Source organism: Carassius auratus, chromosome 8, assembly GCF_003368295.1.
Source record: "Carassius auratus strain Wakin chromosome 8, ASM336829v1, whole genome shotgun sequence".
In the NCBI taxonomy this organism is placed as follows: Eukaryota; Metazoa; Chordata; class Actinopteri; order Cypriniformes; family Cyprinidae; genus Carassius; species Carassius auratus.
This window is the reverse complement of record NC_039250.1, coordinates 8905018-8925827: the sequence shown is the minus strand read 5'-3', so window position 1 is coordinate 8925827 and position 20810 is coordinate 8905018. Positions and strand designations below refer to the sequence as shown.

The 20810-nt window shown below is 36.0% G+C and overlaps 1 protein-coding gene across 1 annotated transcript in view; it reads right to left on the bottom strand.

The window, feature by feature from the left end:
• The window catches only part of LOC113107208 (nephronophthisis 4), a 64551-nt gene extending 45137 nt beyond the window's left edge, over nucleotides 1–19414 (bottom strand). Inside the window, exons 1-3 of the mRNA XM_026269553.1 lie at nucleotides 19248–19414; nucleotides 16048–16177; nucleotides 5048–5103 (exon numbers count right to left, since the gene is read on the bottom strand). Coding sequence (XP_026125338.1) covers nucleotides 5048–5103; nucleotides 16048–16177; nucleotides 19248–19385 — 324 coding nt within the window. The 5' untranslated portion in view covers nucleotides 19386–19414. The remainder of the gene's footprint in view (nucleotides 1–5047; nucleotides 5104–16047; nucleotides 16178–19247) is intronic.
• Between the last annotated feature and the right edge of the window lie 1396 nt (nucleotides 19415–20810).

The window sequence follows — 20810 nt, the reverse complement described above, 5'->3', positions numbered from 1 at the left end:
TTTATTTTATTATTTTGTAAATGGTATCAAAAATGTAAAAAAAAAGTTGTCAATAATAATAATGTTGTCATTGTTGCTGTTATAAGATTAAACAATACATCAAAATAATCATAAATTTACTTTCAAATCATTTAAACCATTATTATTTTAGCATTTATTATTACAAACGATTCTCATTACAAATTTGGGAGATTATAAGTTATAAGGGATCTAAACTCAGACAAAGGTCATAAATTTGCATCCCTGTATTACAGCAAGCAATAACATATCATACCATAATCATAAAAAGCACTCTGAAACTTATCTAAATGAAGACATTAAGGCTGTGGTGATGTAACTGCGCTGCTTTTAATCAGATTTAGTCGAAAATTACAGTTTGAAAGACTCCCTCCAGTGCTAATGGTCAGAGATTTGTACAGACTTTAGCATGCATCAGTTGCTGATGTAAAGCACCTCTCTGACCTTAAGAAAGGCTGATGGATTCACAGGCTGTGTGATGTGATCTGTGTAGCACAGGACTGGAAGACTGTGATGGGGTCAGTGATGTTAAACTCATGACTCAACTGCCTCCTAAATCACTGGCAGCCAGTAGACCCTAAAAGCATTTCTCTACTGACCCCAATACAGCATGAATTTATGACTCACTGACCCCAATAATGCTTAAACGCATGACTACAATGAGCCCCGAAACTCACACTGCCCAGAACTGTCTGATCAACTGACCGCATATCAGAGATTTAGACCACGGCTTTCCAACCGAGGGTTTGTGAACCACTTGAAACTTTGTTTTATATATATATTAGTGGTGGGCCGTTATCGGAGTTAACGTGCTGCGTTAACGTGAGACTCTTATCGGGCGATAAAAAAAAATATTGCCGTTAATCTATTCTCAAAGTTGGGTTGAGATCTGGGTCTATACTAAGCAAGCTATGATGACCTTTACCTTGATATTTTATAAAACCGACTGGCTGAGGCCAGCCTAAAAAGATGCTCAGGACAGTTGACGGGCCACTGCTGCGCATTGTCACGAAATATTATCTATTTCACATGTTTTTAAGCCTTACCGCTTGTCGATTTAAACATTAAAGCATCCAAACACAAGCAGAAAAACTGAACAGAGTAGCTGGTTACTCGCGCACGAGAGAGACCGAGAGCCGCGTATCACGGACAGCGACACTGAACCGAGCTCTCTTCCTCAAAGTTCTCCTTGAAGTCCCTCCTGCACCTGAATGAACAAATACAAATCGCAGTTTGAACAAACAAAAAGATGTGAAAGAGCCCAATTCAGTACGCGCGGTGTTCTGGAGTTCAGGGCTCACGCAGAGAAAGGTGTCTCAAAACACTTGAACATCGAATTTTCTTATTTTTGCTCTTGTGCCGACAAATACATACAAAATATGTCAAAATATCCACCTTGGAAATTATGCTGGAAAAAACTTTCAGTTATTTCTTAAGTGAAAGTAAACATTTGAGGAAAAAAATGGGATGTGTATTATATTGGATGCGTTCATCGTCTCTTAAAGTGACCGCGCCTAATTTAGCTACTGGCTGCTGTAATGTTAATCCAAGAAAATGAAAATGAAAATCACTCACTGCTCTTGACTGAATAACTTTGTAGTTTTAACAGTCAAACCAAAAATTATTCAGACACCAGAGATATTTTTTTATATATATATATATATATATATATATATATATATATATATATATATATATATATATATATATATATAGCAAAACTGTAACAATGTGAGAAATGTTGAAAGTGTCTGAATAAATGTAGGTTTGATTGTATATTTAATTTTTACATTGAAGACTATCCAGTGCTATTTTACATTTAATTATTTGGTTTTTGTACCTTGACACCTACAAACTTGAAAAAAACTTAAACATTGTGTAAATAGCACAAATAAATAAAAATAAGCGAACATACAAATTAAACAATTTCAAACAGGGTCCACTGGTACAATCTTCACCGGGGCCCCGCTGACCCCAGCTAGAGCCCTGCTCACACCTGTTTCACACATACTCTGTCTGCAGTGCATATGCAGTCCGAGTGCGTTACGTATGAGGTACAGCACGGACTCGATGTGCTTTCACAAAGGACGTGTTTGCAGTCCGCTACTCGGTACGTAAACGATCGCTGCACTGCTGCAGACGCAAAATGCTCCTGGAACGCAACTGGAATCCGTTAACATGGGTGCGTAAAAAAAATATGCAACGCATACACACTGCGGACGGAGTATGTGTGAAACAGGCGTAAGGTTGTTTGCACCTTGTGCAATGTGGAATTAGTTTACAGCTTTTTCAAGCACTTTGTGATGCATTTTGAAAACAGGAGATGAGCCCCTTTTCTAATGCACCACCTAGCTTGATAAACCCCTTCTCAAAGACTTACTGTTTGTCAATTTTATTTGGGTTACACACATATTCTGAATGCCGTGGGCAGAATTCGAATGAGCCATTTTAATCTAGATTCATCTAGATTAATTTCAAGATCACAGTGAGATTAATCTAGATTAAAAAAAATTAATCTATGTCCACCTCTAATATATATATATATATATATATATATATATATATATATATATATATATATATATATATATATATATATATATATATATATATAAAACAAATATACTATTAGCTGGGAATCCCTGATTTACATTGTGCTGATATCAGTATTGTGCTGCCCTGATGAATGCCAACAATATTTGTGATCCTCGTCAGACAGCAGACACAAAAACAAATGACTCTCACTACAATGAGTTATTACACCTATCACTATGAAAAGAGAAGCAAGAAAACCGAGGGAGAGGAAAGTAAGACAGATCCACATGACGGCAAAATTACTGACAGACACAGTGCCAACAAAAAAGGCACAAGGTTGGAATAGAAATCATGCAAGTCGATATTCACAAAGCCAGCTCTTGTTTGACATACACTCACTTTCATGCATACTAAAAAACATACAATCAATAACGGAGGCATAGCGGTGGCAGAAAGAGAGAGAGACAAAGGCTCTTTTTTTTTTAAAGCATTAACTATAAATAGAAGGGGAGTGCATGCATCCAAAGCATTTTGACTCACAAACTCTGAAATAAAGTGCATGGGATGTGAAGATGGCTGGCGGCATTATTCAGAACCTGTGCATTAAAGCACCTTAAGTCAGAAATGCAACAAGGTACTGTACACCTCATCATATACAAATGTGCTAGCTGAACATTTTACTGGTTCCACTATTTTTTACATTTATATCCCCATAGGGATTTCAGAACATTTCTAATACAGAGTGATTCATACAGGACGGACGGATGGACGGACAGACAGATAGATAGATTATAAGTCTATAAGTCTGCTTATAATTAAAACAGCACTGTTCACCAACCGGGATTTCCATTACATATTTTAATTGTGTTTGTCGCAATGCTATTTCCTCGTCCATGAAGGATACATGTGACACTGCCATAGAATTTTTACAGTACATACAGTATGATGCCTTACAATGACCTGTTAAATTGACACCTGCAGAAGAAAGCTTACCGGATTATGGAACAGTTGTGATATATTCACTTACAATCAAACACACACATTAAATGTGTGTGAAACATTTATGAAACCCACCCTGTGGTTGATATTAGACAACAAGGCATACTTCGCAAGATGTAGAATGATTAAACCAGTCTGTGCATGCCACTCTGATTTCATGTGTGAGTGAAAGAGAGAGAGAATTTGAGAACGAGACAGAGCATCCCATCAATCAAAAGCAAAGAGATGCGCCATTGCCTTGACAGGCTTTTCAGACCAAGTGAGGGACTCAGGCTTTATAGAACAAACACAGGGAGCAGGGTCGCTAAAAAAAACAAAAAACAAACACTTGAATCAACCTTTCCAAATTGGCACCCCTCTAAATTAGTGCCACAATCGATGTGGACCAGGATCCATGCTTCCACGCTGTGGAGCCTTGGAAGCGTCAATGGATATTTTAAAGGGTCCTTAAGGTATGACAGCATCTGCTTTGTTTTCTTTTGTTTTGCTGAAGTGTTAAATCAGGCTTCACCGAAGGGAGAGAAAGTCTGAGCAATTTGGATTCAACACATTTGTGTTTGTGAGCCAACAAAATCGTTTTTTACTGACAGGGGAACTTGCAATACGCCATCTAAAAATGGAGGTAGTTTATCCAGCCATTAAAGCGCAAATAAAGACCTAACTCCATGTGTACAATGTGTTTGTCTATCGGATAACTTGTTTTATCTCAATTTTAACTTAATATTCAGTCAGTCCCATTAAGTGGAGATTTTTAGATCTCAGCTTAAAACACTTTTTTTGCACACACATGGAATTTGAATTGGGGCAATCTTGGCAAGTGGAGATATTTGTTTTGAATTTAATTACACTTTGCATAATGCAGGTTATTTTAGAGTTTAAAACATTTGTTAGCGTGTATCTGTGAATTTCACAAATCAAATCAGAACCTATACATTAAAATCAGGTGTGTTCAGTCCTGCTCAGTTTAACTCCAATCCTTTTAGCAGGCTGAAACCGAAATCTGGAGGACTTAGGCCCTCCAGGAGCAGGACTGAACATCCCTGCTTTAATGAACAGACCAGAAATGTTGATCTGATAGTTGGCTTGGTGTATCTGTACACCTCATGGATCAGCAGCTGAACAGAGGTTGTGAGCCTCTTGAGTCGCTGTGGGAACTGGGAAGCGAAACTGAATGCAGTGTGCTATCTGAAGAATAGTGGTACATTCTCCATCCTTGCCTTCAATACCTTTTCCTTCAGTTTGCAAACCCTCCATAAGACTTCTCAAGCTTTCATGGTGCAATGCTGCCGTAACTCACAGAAACCGGCGCCCGTGTGCTCGGGTCAGCAGATCTGCTCTGATTCTGTCCAGCGCAGATACTCAGACATGTTACAGCATCAAAGAGAGGACACAGCAGAGTTTGTTCTAAAACCGCTGCCATTCTAGTGACAAAGAAACAAACTGCTCCCTGGGAGAGAGCAAGAATTTTAGCGTGTGATGATTTCGAGTGACTTACCGCTGGGCCGCGTGGAGACTGCTGCGTCGAAGCCATCGGCTCCAAGATGCGTTCGTCTAAAATTCAAATAAATAAAATATAAATTAGAGCACTTTAAACACTAATTTCCTCCTCAATTGTTTACATCTGCAAAAACTGAAGTATTTCGAAAGTGTTTCTAATTGTGTTAAATCATGTCATAGGTTGAGATGGGATGCTAAATAATACCAATGACAATAACTATGGATTTTTACACGTTTCATGGTTAAAAATCAAAATTTAAAACCATGCAAATGACACACTTTTTTACAATCCACATTTACACAGCATTACGCCACCGAAATGTGGACTCTGAGGAATGCTAAGGATCAGGGTGGCATTTGTTACAGGTCCTTAGGCTATCTGGCCGACACTCATTTGCATTCATGGTGTAAAGACAGCCTGAATGACCCACCGCATGAATCACATTTGTCACATAAGCCTGGCAGCAGTAGAAAAGGCTTTGGCTGAGCGAGAGATGAGGTTAGAGTCACAGTGAACAGAACATCATTCCCTCGATCAGATAATGAGGTCAGCTCTATACGCCACTAAGAATGACCTCACACACAGACCTGGCCCCGTATTTATCAAGCTTCTCAAAGTGCTATTTTAGTCGCAATTGATGAGAATTCATTAAATTTACTCCTACTTCCAAACTTACGTACAAAACCAAGTTATCAAATTTCTTAAGGCTAAGAGTCTCTTACTCTCCCATTTTTTAAAGACAGTTCGAGAGGACTCTCAATCGGTTAGGAGTTGCCAGAAGGGGCTTGTGGAAATCAGGAAATCTATTCAGTGATTGGTCCATGCGAATTTAGATATCCAAAATCCCATTTGTGGAACAGCAAAGTTTCGTGATTTAACTCTAAAGCCCGATTCGGATGGTAATTGTTTCTCATATGAACATCTGTAGAAATAAATTTACATACCAACTCAGTGATAAAACTCATGGATTAGGATGGCGATTTATTCACAGTGTAGGAGCGAGTTCTGTGATCCTACAACCTGGGAACACGCTGCTCACGTAGCAGTCACATAATTGTCTGCTGTAAAAAAATTAATTTTATTTACCAATTTATTCTTACTATTGGGTAGAATGCATTTTAAAATACTTATTATTATGTAAAATGTATTCTTAGTATTCCAAACATATTTTATAATATATACATTTTATAATATCCTATTTGTTATTTTATAATTTATATCTCCTGTTTAAAAATAGGAAAACAGATGCGCTATAGTTGTATATAATTATTCGCGATATGTATACACTGGCCATTTTATTAGGTACACCGGATCAATTGCTTGGTAACACAAATTGCTAATCAGCTAATCACATGGCAGAAACTCAAAGCATTAAGGCATCTAGATGTGGTGAAGATGACTTGCTGAAGTTCAAACTGAGCATCAGAATGGGAAAGAAAGGGGATTTAAGTGACTTTGAACGTGGAATAGTTGTTGGTGCCAGACGGGGTGGTCTGAGTATTTCAAAAACTGCTGATATTACTGTGATTTGCACGCACAACCATCTCTAGAGTTTGCAGAGAATGGTCCGAGATAGAGAAAATATCCAGTGAGTGGCAAGTTGTGTGGACGAAAATGCCTTGTTGATGTCGGAGGTCAGAGGAGAATGGGCAGACTGGTAGAAAGGCAACAGTAATTCAAATAATCACTTGTTACAACCAAGGTATGCAGAATACCATCTCTGAACGCACAACACATCGAACCCTGAAGCAGATGGGCTACAGCATTAGAAGACCACACCGGGTGCCGCTCCTGTCAGCTAAGAACAGGAAAACGGAGGCTACAATTTGCACAGACTCACCAAAATTGGACAATAGAAGATCAGAAAAACGTTGCCTGGTCTGATGAATCTCAATTTCTGCTGCAACGTTCAGATGGTAGGATCAGAATTTGGAGTAAAGAACATGAAAGCATGGATCCATTCTGCCATGTCTCAACGGTTTAGGCTGGGGGTGGTGGTGTAATGGTATGGGGGATATTTTCTTGGCACACTTTGGGCCCCTTAGTACCACTTAAGCACTGTTTAAACGCCACAGCCTACATGAGTATTGGTGCTGACCATGTCTATCTCTTTATGACTACAGTGTACCCATCTTCTGATGGCTACTTCCAGCAGGATAATGCACCATGTCACAAAGCTCAAATCATCTCAGACTGGTCTCTTGAACATAACAATGAGTTAACTTTACTCAAATGGCCTCCACAGTTGCCAGATCTCAATCCAATAAAGCAGCTTTGGGATGTGGTGGAACGGAAGATTCATATCATGTATGTGCAGCTGACAAATCTGCAACAACTGCGTGATGCTATCATGTCAACATGGACCAAAATCTTTGAGGAATGTTTCCGACACCTTGTTGAATCTATGCCACGAATAATAAGTCAGTTCTGAAGGCAAAGGGGGGTCTGTTTAATAATACACATTTTAAAATTGTATTGCTGCTGCTGCCATAATAAAGACCCATTTCGAATGTTTATGTGCTTTTCTTCTCTTTCACCTCCCAGACGTGTTCGGGAGTGCTCAAAAAGGATTTAAACACTGAATTATGAATCAATTTCTTCTCGTAAACTCAGAGATGTGGATTCGAATGGCAATTAAATTACCACATAACCTTGGTGTTTGTCAAAAAAAACAGTACGTGATTCGGCCGGGAATTTATATGGGGGTGGTGAGAGAAAAATGATGATCCTGAATCCAGATGGCATTAAAATCACCAACTACCCCCTGTAAATTTGTGAAAATAACTTATGTCCCCCTGAGAAACAATTACCATCCAAATAGGGCTTAAGACTGACTGACTGACTTGTTTTATACCTGTTTTATACCCAGAATTAACATCAACCTTTAAAAGGTATCGAAAGAATTGTGCAATCTGATCATTTGATAAAAGTGTCTGCTAAATGACTAAATGTAAATATAAGTATAACTGTAGATTTAATTTAAAATTCATATGACCACTTCATGTAGTTTTACTGTATGTTACCAGAGCCAGGTAGTAACGGATTATATGTAATCTGGATTACATAATCAGATTCAAAAATTAAGTATTTGTTATTTGATTAAAGCTGCAGTTTAAATTAAAAATGATCCAAAATCAATATTTGAGCAAGTACATAACCAGCCAGTGTTCAAGACTATCGCCTTTCTTTAGCCCGATTCACAAGGGTTAGATTATGATAATGTTTTCTAATTTGAGAGATCCGGGTAGGTTTTCAGGGGAAATTATAGCATGCCGCTGCATCATTACATCACGTCTATAAACATAAAAAAGTTGTCCCAGCTACTAGGCTATCGCATGTGAGGATCCCGCAGGTGGCGGATCGTTTATAGCATTTTCTCACAGCAACTAGAATAATTAAATGTATCATTATGATGGCGGATTGTAATCTAGAAAGGATTTTGTGTTTCTGAAACACATGTGAATGAAATGTAATTATATTCCAGTTTTAAATGTGCTTCTGATTACATATAGCCTGGGATTACAAAAGATTTGTATTTTAAAGACAACCAGTTCGAAGGGGGAGCATAAATGGCTTTTTGGGTAAAAATAATCTCTTAATTTGAATTTCAATCCGAGTGGATTTACAATTAGAGATTAGATTGTACAGAAATTGAAATCTACTCGCTTATACACACTATATTCACATAGTCACGTAATGCTGATGTTGTTAACATTAACAATTTGAGAATAAAGTATAGCAATAATAATAATTTAATAAATGAATAAACAATTAAATCACCATTTGTAGCGCAATTTTTTATTAGGTTTATTTTTTTTTCTCAGTTGGTCAGTATGGCATACTTGTTACTTTCTTGTTCAGCTGACAATATCCAGTGAAAATTCTTATTTGGGTCACATATTCCAAAACGTAGGCTAGAATCTGTGATTGCAGAGTACAGTAAATATCCAAACTGGTGCGGTGACTGGCTGCCACACATACTCCTCAGATCTGGAGCCGTGCAAGGAAGATAATTCCGCAAAAAGCTACAAATGCAGGTTTTTAAACAGAAATGGCAACAAGGAGGCAAAATTTACGGACTGCAGCTTTAAATTATATTTTTAAATACTCGTAAGACCAGTTATAAGTACACAAAGACCAGTTATAAGTCAGGTGGCATCTGACCATTTATTAAGTTACAAAAATCATTTCAGGTTTAAAAAGTTTTTCAATATTGCATCAACTGCTGATGAACACATTCATATTTATTTGAACGATCACTCTGCAGGTTAATCATGTATTTCTGTGTCTTTAGAAGGATTTTGTTTTTCAAACACATTAAAATGCACAAATGTATGAATTCACAATTCAATTTATCATCTAATCCTCTTTCAGCTGATATATTTACTTAAAGTAACCCTGAGATTTTAAAATACATAAATACATTTGACAATAACGTTAAATGACATTTGAGTAAACAAATAAAATATTTAATTTTTTAAGTAAGGGTTTTATGTTGATGTCATAATGACTTATTTTATTTAACATTTCATGGTTTATTTAATAATTAACTCTTTTATTAAACTCAAAGAACAGGTCCTTCATAAACCACAGTTTAGGAAATCTTGATGTAAAATAATGTTTAATGCACTTCATGTTATTAATAACAATGAATGAAATGCATGTTCTTTAATCTTTGTATTTTTATATCAATATGGTACAAGATTATCAACCAATGTGATAAACAAGATAGGTCAAAAATAATCTAAAAGTAGTCTGATTATGTATCCTAAAATGTGAAATTTAATGGACTACGTCATAACTACAATTTTTGTAATGTAATTATCAATCAGTAATGGATAATAATATGTAAGTAATTGTGTATCACGTATAACTTCATTGGCCTGTCTACATTTTCTATACATATGTTTACTGTCAATATCATTACTGATCAATTTAATACATCATTGCTGTTCACAAAAGACACACATTACTTCCAGATGTAATTGCTAATCATCTCTTCTGACCACCTGTGATCGAATCACCCGAGACGGATGTTAACAGTGGGTATAAACCGGGCCAAAGTATGAGGAAACTGAATGACAGATTCTCATTTGTAACGAACGCTGTGCATTTGTGCTCCTTTATCTGATCTAAACCTCATCAAATACAATTACCAGATGCTTGGTTGAGAAGGCCATAAGCTGCCTTATGTTAAACCAGACACTTTTTATGACTCACTCTTGTTTTCGGAAACTGATTTTTATAAGATAAGCGCCTGACAAGTGTGAAATCCTGTGAGAGTCTGAAATTGGGCGCTTGGGATTTGACACCAATAGAAGTGATGTAACTCAACAGAATTTGCTAAACCATCTGTGCTTATGGGACATGGGCGAACAAATAAGTGTACATTGATAAATTCTTTAAAATTAAGAGTAAAGCCAAAACCAAAAAAAGCCCATATCTGCTTCAATATAGGAGCTACAAGGGGTAGCTCTCTAATGTTCTGGCTTTGTATTGAATGTCAGACCCTTGATGTGTCCATCCATTAAGTGTAAAACACCTGGTTAACGGGTCTGAGGGGGTTTGCGCTTCAGGCTATTGTGACTTCCCAAAAGCCTGACTGAGTAAATGTTCTGGATGGATTTTTATTTAAGGAGAACATCCTCTCAGCCACCCCGGTGTGCTTTGTCAGCTGGATTTTCACCTCCCTGTCTGGAACAACAGATATCAAACCTGCCTGGTGATTTTTCTGAGTTTGTGAAGGGAACATTAACGATTAACCTGTCTGATAATCAGATGGATGTGACAAGAGACTCTAATTAACCTGCTTGACCCAGAGAATGCATTTCTTTTTAAGCGCAAAAAAACACATTAAAAAGCTGCTTCTATGAAATGAAAAGAAAAAAAACTGATATAGTGCAATATAGTGCACATGGTGTGTGAATTCTTTATGCTCACCAAGGCAACATTTATTAAATAATAATAATAATAATAATAATAATAATAATAATAAACTATACGGTAATTTAGCAAAAAATATATATTTCTTTTTAAATAATTTATAATAACCAAATAATTTTCCACATATTTTAAAATGTAATTGATTCTATTGATGGCAAAGTTGAATTTTCACAAGCCATTACTGCAGTCTTCAGTGTCACATGATCCTTCAGAAATAATTCTCATATGCTGATTATGTGCTTAAGAAACATTTCTTACTATCACTTTTGAAAATGGTTCTGCTGATGAATAATTTAGTAGAAACGGTGATAATTTTGTTTCAGGATTTTTTGATGATTAAAAAGTTTCAAAGAACAGAATTTGCTTGAAATAAAAATATAATGTAGTTTTATAAATGTCTAGCTTTATCAGGGTCACTTTTGATCCGTTGAAGGCACCCTTTCTGAAAAGTATAACTTTGTTTAAAAAAAAAAAATCTAGTAAGGTATCTATTGAAAAATAACATGTAAATATCGCCAAGACACTAGTATGGATACTTAAACAAGCTATAAAATGCCTAAATATTCCGAAATGAAACGAGACACTAAAATAACATCCTCTCTACATGATTGCTGGAACTGTCAAAGAGGACATCCAGAGATGTGTCTGCATGTTGTGGTGTTTCCTTGCTGAGTGAAGGTGACCACACTGTTGGGTGACAACATTTCTCTCAGTAATACCTCCGTCTGATGCTCAATCTGTTTCTGCTACATGTGTGAACTCATCACCCCTTCCAACACACTTTCTCGCTCTGTTTCTCACTCACCTTCTGACTGTCTTACACCCTCCCTCTCATTTACACTTCCTCTACTTTCTTCGCGCCCTCTTATTCCCTCATGTCTAACTTTCAGTCACACCTTTTTAATCAAATTTTGGGAGGTTTTTGGAGAAACTCCAAAATGCAGTATATTTCTTCCCATTAATCCTGATATGACAGAACAATGGAGAGAAAGACAAGTGATGACCAATTACCTCACATCTTGCTCTCTTTCTGACAACTCATTACACTCAGAAAGCCAAAATCACATCAAACGATGCATTAGAAAACATCTAATAGACACATATATACAGTTTGATTGGCAGCTACTTCGAAAGTATTTAGTCTCATAAAACGAGATCTCTGGAGACAGAACCAATCAACTCTTGATTGACTTTCTGCATAATTCGGACGGACAGGTTGCCACATCGGCGCTGATTCACACGGGCTAATCGAACTGCTGACATGTGCACTACGAAAACCGCTCGCATGAATATGCATGGATGTTCTCACAACTACACATTCATTATGAATCATCCATTGGTAAATACTGTCCACGACTGGCTAAAGGGCAAAAATCACAGGCGATCTACTTGCGTTTGATCAGTACTCAACAGTAGTAGATAGAACAACCAACATCAAAGAGAGAAATGAACACATTCTGATCATCACTGCCTGTGCTTTGCACTCTTCTCTTGCTCTCAGGCATCAAAACAATGCACATTTTTGCTGTGAAGAGATGGGAGAAGTTTACAAGGTTGTTCACGAAATATTAGAAGATTTGTTTTTAAGCATTTAAATCCAAGCCTATTCATTTTATATTTAAATTCTTAAGACAACTATGAATAAGCCCCCTGAATAGTGTCAAAACATTACATCCTGACCAACCAACTGTGACTCAACCAATGGCACTAGCTGTAGGTTATCTGTCAATATTAATAACTAAATCTCAGAGTCACAAGTAGAGATATAAAAATGGTAAGGTGTTTGAAGATTCATGCATGCTGGGAGTCCATGTCTTAGAAAAGAGTGCGAGAGAGAGAGAAATTATAGACTTGGCCGAGTGCCTGGCCCTCAGGCCAGAAGCTTCATCCCTCTTTGCCCAAGAAGGTACAGCTCAAGTGAGGAGGAGTTAAAAGAAGCAAGAGTGAAAGAAGAAGACAGCAAGCATATGCTACTGTCGTCTTTCATTCTGCCCCGTACTAGATGACTTGGCAAAACCTGGGATATTCAAATTGACCAGATCACATTTCACCCACACAGCACTACAGAAGTCATGCTTTTGGGTCAGACCCCCAACCTCCAAACAACTCACCCACCAGCAGCTGATCTCTATCCGAAACTGTGACATGCGAGATATGCAAAAACTCCCTTTTAATTGGAAGGCAGAGATTGTGACGGAAAAGTCATTAGTACTCATTAATTTTGTAATTATTTCCCCCCAACATATTAAGGGTGATGCATTTGGGCATGACAATTCTTTCTCGAACTATTGAGTGTCAGATCCAAAAATGTCAAATAAATTATTCACACAACATAGAAACAGGACATAATACTTTCACAGGCAAATACAAAAAGACTGAATAAGATTTATTCAAATATGCTTAAATATATTTATATTATATATAAAAATATATACAGATATGTTCAAATATATTTGGACACAGGCACATTTTTTTATTCTTTTAACTAATCAAAACATATTCAAGTTACCGTTATATAAAAGGATCTCTCCAATCCATGCAAGTGAAACAGACAATTTTTTGACTTCAAAAAATAAAAATAAAAAAATAAATCCCATCAGAGAGATAGCAGGAACATTAGGAGTGGCAAAATCAACAGCATGGTATGAGAAAAAAAGAACGCACTTGTCAGCTCAGCAACATAAAAAGACCTGGACGTCCACAGAGGACAACAGTGGTGGATGATCGGAGGATCCTCTCCATGGTCTATAAAAACCCTTTCTTAACATCCAGCTAAATAAAGAAAACTCTCCAGCTAATACAGAGGGTTCACCACAAGGTGCAACCAAGGCCAGATTAGACTTTTCCAGAAGTGATCTGGCTTTTTAGTTGTTTTTTGGCAAAGCATTCTTTGGACTGCTGAAATTGAGATATTGAGAAATTGAAAAAAAATATGGAGAAGGCTTGGAAACGATGATGATCCAAAGCATATGACAGCATCTGTGAAACAGGGTGGAGCAGTGTGATGGCAAAGCATCACAAATTAAGAAACCCAATCTCTGGTGATGTCCGTGAGTTCTAGACTCTCTACAAAGGATTCTCAACAAAATATAAAAAATGAAAACTGTATTAATATATTTATTTTATTAATATAAATATATTTAATTACATTTGAGCCCCTGAAAATGAGAGGACTGTGTATAAAAATGGTTGTAATTCCTAAGCATTTTATGTTATATTTTTGTTCAGCCCCTTAAATTAAAGCTAATTAAAGCTGAATTAAAGCCTGCACTTAAATTTTATTTGAACTGTTTATTTTTAATTATGTTCTGGTGGCATAAAGAGCAAAAATTATGAAAATTGTGTCAGTGTCCAAATATATATATATGGACCTAACTGTATATATTTCAAATAAGTCTATTAATGCTAACAGTTTGGGCCGGTGCAAACAATCTTTTGGTTTTAAAATAGTACAGTCAGGATTTACTACGATGAAAATGGACAGTTATTTTTGCGTCTGATCTTACTGAATATACATTTGTAGGAGCTTCCCTTTCAGATGCAAAATGAATGGGAGGGGAGATTTCAAATGAATCACGCAACAAGATTTATTAACGTTTGCGCTTGTGAAATTAGTGGTAATTATGCATTGTCAGTAAATCACTCACAGAAATTTCCACGCACATCTTTCATTCTAATTATCAATTAAAAAAAATAACTATTTCCTTTTTTAATATATTTTTGAATGTAATTGATTCTTGGGATGGCTTTTTCAGCAGTCATTACTCACATGATCTTATTATTACTACTGTTGAAAATACATATTTTTGTAGAAACCATGATAAACAAAAAATATATATTTTGTGAATAGAATGTAAAAATCTGTTATTTTTTATAGAAACTTTTTCTAACTTTATAAAAAATACATTTACTGTCACTTTTTCAGCAGTTGCTCCCAAATTGTGGAATGATTTACCACTGCATAAAACACATTTTTATTCCCTGGCTTTTGACTAACCATAAGAGCTGTTGTGGTCTTCTTTGTCGCTGTTACTGTTGATGCTATTTTATTTATGTTGTGTGTTTTTGTGTTAGATTTTTATCTCTAAAAAGTGTAAAGCACTTTGGTAACCTTGCTGTTTGTTTAAATTGTGCTATATAAATAAAGTGGATTGGATTGGATTGGATTGGATTGATCAATTTAATGCATCCATGTTGAATGGAAGTAATACTTTCTAGCTGACGAAGAATCTAACAAACCTTTGGGAGATCTTCCTATTGTTAACCTCCTGTCTTAGAGGTTAACTGCTCCGGGTCTGTGTTCACTGCTGTGTGTGTGTGTGCACTTTGGATGGGTTAAATGCAGAGCACGAATTCTGAGTACTGACATACTTGGCTGTATGTCATTTCACTTCACTTCACTTTTCACTTTCACTTTTTAATAAAGACAGCAAACAAATAGTTTTGTACATCATGAGACGCACAGGTATGGTACTCCAAAGGACAGTTTGACAACAACTCAACCAACAAAACTGAACAAAACAGAACTTCAGATGCCTATTTACACACTGGAACTACAAATTTAAGAATCTGTTTAAAATCTGTCCTCACATAACATCAAATGAATAAACTAAAGGGAATTACAATGTATTTCGTATCTGAGATAAAGATGATGATATCAGATTAATAATTCTGTTAAGCAAAGTTCATCTCCCAGGTGCTTTGTCTCTAAGCACAACATACAGATCTCTAGTCAGACATTGATGACTCAATAAAGAATCCTGCTGAAGAGACAGCACAGTCTCCTGGTCTTTGCTTCTGAGTTCCTATACAATAGTCAATAAAAAGATTAAGCATATTCTTGTAAAACCTATTTTTCAATGACTAATGCAAGACAATTGGCTGGATATGTAGCAGCACCGAAGAAAGACCTTCTACTGAGAGTGGTGTTTAATTTCTGTGTCGAATTTTTGATTAAATCTCTGGATGGAGCATCACAGCCTTGTAAATCTGCACAAGGTGCAAATGAAAGGTCTCACATCCAAGCAGAAAAACAACAATAAACCCTGACTCACCTTGGGGTGCTGAAAGTAACTTCTTAGGTGGCGATGTTTCCCGGTGGCTCACATTCAATGCCGTGCTGCAAGAAGCTCCTTCCACACTAGATGAAAACTTGAACTTGATGACACATTTCCCCGAATTAGTCTGTGAGAAAATTGCAAAACTTTCTTTCAAGGGAGTGTATTCATGCATGTTTACCAGATGTTGAGTACTTTGTGTTATTTCTCTCAAATGCTCAACCTAGTCTTGTCTACTTCCCACGTTTCGATTTCTTTTTCAACCCTAATTAAAGTCAAAGTGTGTCATTTTTCGATATTTAAATACTTTCTTCTGTACCAGTTCTAAATAAGTCATCTGGAGATTGATTTTCCCAAACGGTTTCACAAAATTGCTCCCTATCATAGAAAAACTGGCTTAACCAATGTAGTATGTTTGGGGACAGGATTACGTTTATCTGACCAATAGCAGATGAACAGAAATCACACACTTGACCTTCAAATAACCCCTATGCTACTATATGACATAAACGAAACCTTTCAGCTCAACGTAATTGGTCTTTACACTTCCACACAAACCCAAACAAGCAGGTGTTGTGACCTCCAGAGTGTGAAATCCCCACACATTCAATCCAAACTTATTCATCACCACTGATGAAGCATTTAGTGTAACTACGGCCTGGGAAAGTTGCCATGGTGAAAGAGCCACGGGAACTGCAGCCCACAATTTCCTAATCATGTTAATCGACTTTAATATGACATCAGTGCAATAGAAGAGACGGATAGCAGGCTAATGAAAGAGTAATGATGGTTCTAGCAGTTAGAGGACAACTTGGACACTTTGTTGAGCTGTTCCTGTTAAAATGGCCTTCGACTAGGAAATGTTCGAGACCTTGTAAAAAGAGGATGTCTGGTTTATTGTCAGCTAATGAAGAACATCATGTAATAATGTCATTCAGGACTGATTAGACCAATAACGTGACTGTCAAAATGAGCCACACATTAAAATCTAGTTGTAGGGGGCTAGTACATCTCTGTTTTCTGCAACTTTTTGACATAAAGTGCCTTTATCTAATTAGTATAATTAATAGGCAATGTACAATAACAAAAGAGTTTTAAATGCCCAGGTAAGATTGAGAATAAAAACAAAAAGGATGTGCAAACTTTACAACAAACATTTTGTCATCATTTACTCACCCTTCTATCATTCCAAGCCTGTATAAGTTTCTTTGTTATGTTGAACATAAAAAGATATTTTGAAGAGCCAAACATTTTGACTTCCATACAACCCTCTACGGACACCTTGGTAATTGAATCACCATTGGCTAGTACATTTTTTAGTTTACTCGCCAGACTGATATATATATACTGTATATGTTTTTAAAACGGCACAGCTTTTTAAATACCTGAAAGTACATACTTAACATCAGTCAGTCAAGCGTTATAATATGATATATGGATGATCAAGTAATTATACTTTAGTAATTATACTTTAGTAATTATAAACTTTAGTAATTATAATTCATAATTATGTATGAATGCACCAAAATTTTAACAGAATTTAGGACTGATGGTTGGTGCTTTGTTTGGCAGTGTTTCTGTAAAAAAAAAGAAAAAGAAAAAAAAAGGACCTCTGTTATTTTGAACATACAAAAAAGAACATTGTTTACATATAACATCAACTCTGCATGATATGTAAGACTCGCTCTCTCTTTCTCACTTCGGCATGTAAGAGAAAGTAATGCGAGTCATGCGCATTCACACTAGAGTTTAAGGTACACCAAATACACAAACACAGGTATGATGTGCATCCATTGAGATGAACTGAAAAAACAGCACAGATCGCTTGATGGAGAGTGAAACTCTGAAGTGCTCAGTCAGAGAGTGTTCGGCAAATTAATATATCTGTGCTAAACTTATACTTAGCCTCAAACTCACACACTGGCGAGTAAAATCAGAAAATTGATTAGCCATTGGCTAATATTATACATCATTTAGTCGCCATAGTGAAGATTTAGTTGCATATGCGAGTGATTTACTCGCAATGTAGAGGGTTGTCCATAGTAGGAAAAGAAATACTCTGGAAGTCAGTAGGGACCAAATCAGCATTCTTCAAAATATCTTCTTTTGTGTTCATTATAAGAAATAAACTTATACATGCTTGGAATGAGATGAGGGTAAGTAAATGATGACAAAAAAGACATATTTTTGGGTGAATTATCCCTTTAAGATGTCTGATTCAATGATTGCAACTTTGTATTCTTTTTCATAATAGCTAAATCTGTTGGACCCTCCCCCCTTTATTTTCTACAATGTTTTTCCTTTATTAACAGCTTTGCAGTGCACATTTTGTCACACCTTTACAGGGTTTGACTTCCCATTTAGCTCATAACTGACACAAAACAATCTGCGTGACGCTGAAGAAATACTGCAAGAGGACGTTTGGCATGCAGATGCCAATGACTTCAACAGATCTACAATAAACACATATATGCACTACTCCACAAAAGTTTGGAGCCACTTTATTCAGCAATGATTCATTGAACTGATCAAAAGAAACATTCAAATTCATAATAATCACAAAAAAATATATATTTTAAATAATTACAGTTTTTGAAATTTCTATCTATCAAAGAATTCTGAAAAAAGTATCACAGATTCCACAAAAATATTAAGCAGCGTAACTGTTTCCAACACTAATAATAATACTTTTAAAATGTTTCTTGACTATTAAAAATACAAGTAAATACCTGGCTTTACCAGTAAAGGGATTATTTACCTTTAAAATACATTAAAATAGAAAAAAAAAGCTGACTGACCCCAAACTTGATATACTAAAACAAATGTTTATTCTACAATAAATATGCAAAATAAACAACTAAAAATGTTTTGTGAAAAAAAAAAAAGAGACTGCTGACCTATTGTAAGACTTTCATGAGTTTCCACACATGTGGTCCCTATGAGTGATAAAAAAATCCAACTGCTCTTATTTTGTCTTCTTTCTTAAATCAGTGCCATAAATGCCACAACAGAATCAGATTTCTTTTCGCACTATGCTCTTAACATATAATTACATAATTAGTCTGCCACCATTAATTTAATTGCAACCTTCTGATTAGAGGCATTGCATAAGGACTCTAAAACTGCCTGCATGGGAGTGGCACATCGTGTGATTTTACTATTATTCCAGTGTGTGTTTGTATGTGTTCAATCATTACCTGCTGTGTGCTTGCAGAATAGACCATGACACCCCAAGGGTTGGGGAGAGCACCGCCCTGCAAGTGGAGGCACACGTTCTCTCCAGGGCCCTCAGGATCCGAAAACAGACTCCAAGCACACCAACGCACACACTGCATAAACGCTGCTCTGGGCACAGCTGTGGATGTCATCTAGCAAAATAGAGAGAGAAAGAAACATTTCACTCTCTGTTTGTCCCCAGATAGCATCGTCTGATGTTTCAAGTCATCAGAACGGGCTGTCGCTCTTTGAATATGACTTACTTGGTTAGATGGATAAAGTCAAAGTTTCTTAGAAGAAACCAAGATTTAGGTATTCGTTTTTGGACTATCTGCACTATTACCAACTTACCCCAAAATGAAAATTCTATCATTAAATACTCACCCACTTGTCGATCTCAAATTAGGATGTTTTTGATGAAATCCGAGAGCTCTCTGACCATCCATCAACAAAACTGACACATTCAAAGCCCAGAAAGGTAGTAAGGATATTGTTAAAATAGTCCATTTGACATCAGTGGTTCAACTGTAATGTTATGAATCTACAAGAACTTTTTGAGTTAACCAAAATAATGAATCAAAAGGTTTGTTAACACTTTAGAATAGGTAACACCTATTAGTTGATTATCAGCATGCATATTACTAAATTATTAGCCATGTATTAGTGCTAATTAAGAATATAGTAATGCCTTATTCTACTTGACCTTATTCTACATCCCTAATCTTACCCAATACCTAAACCTAACAACTAACTTACTAACTATTAATAAGCAGCAAATTAAGAATTTATTGAGAAAAAATTTTGTAGTCAATATTTAACAAGTGTTAACTATTCTGAAGTATTACCAAAGTTGTTGTTTTTTTTCACACACAAAAAGTATTGTCGTAGCTTACTGCCTTACTACTGTATGTTTCTGGGCCTTGAATGTGTCGCATTACTGTCTGTGTAGGGTCAGAAAGCTTTTATTGTTATTGATATCATCAAAAATATCTTAATTTGTGTTCTGAAAATGAACAAAGTGTTTACGGGTTTGGAACAACATAAAATTTATTTTGATTGAACAATCCCTCTCAGTATAAAACACAGAAAATTTAAATTTAATCATACAAATATATATATAAAAAAGATAAAATATATACACATTTTAAATAAATAAAAAATTATTTATTTATATATATTAAATAAATGATATATAGAGTGAGTGATTTCATATTTGAACACTGTGCTGCCAGAAACACTTTCCAAAATGTAACATCAGTAGCTATAATCACACATAGAAGAAATACATGAACCTTTTATCTCACAACAAGTAAAAACATATACATAAACTAAACAGAGTAAAATAAAATCAAGATGACCGATAAAATGAGAAGGAGAGAGAAAAAAGATGGAGAACTGAGCCTCCTCTCGGCTTAGCGATGATCCCTTGGGATCTGGCATTAAAGCCAATCAATAAATGAGCTGGTCAGGCTCAGCTCACCTTAATTAATCATGATAGAAAAAGAGCAAGGGAGCGAAGGAATTATTCAGGCCCACTTTCTCTC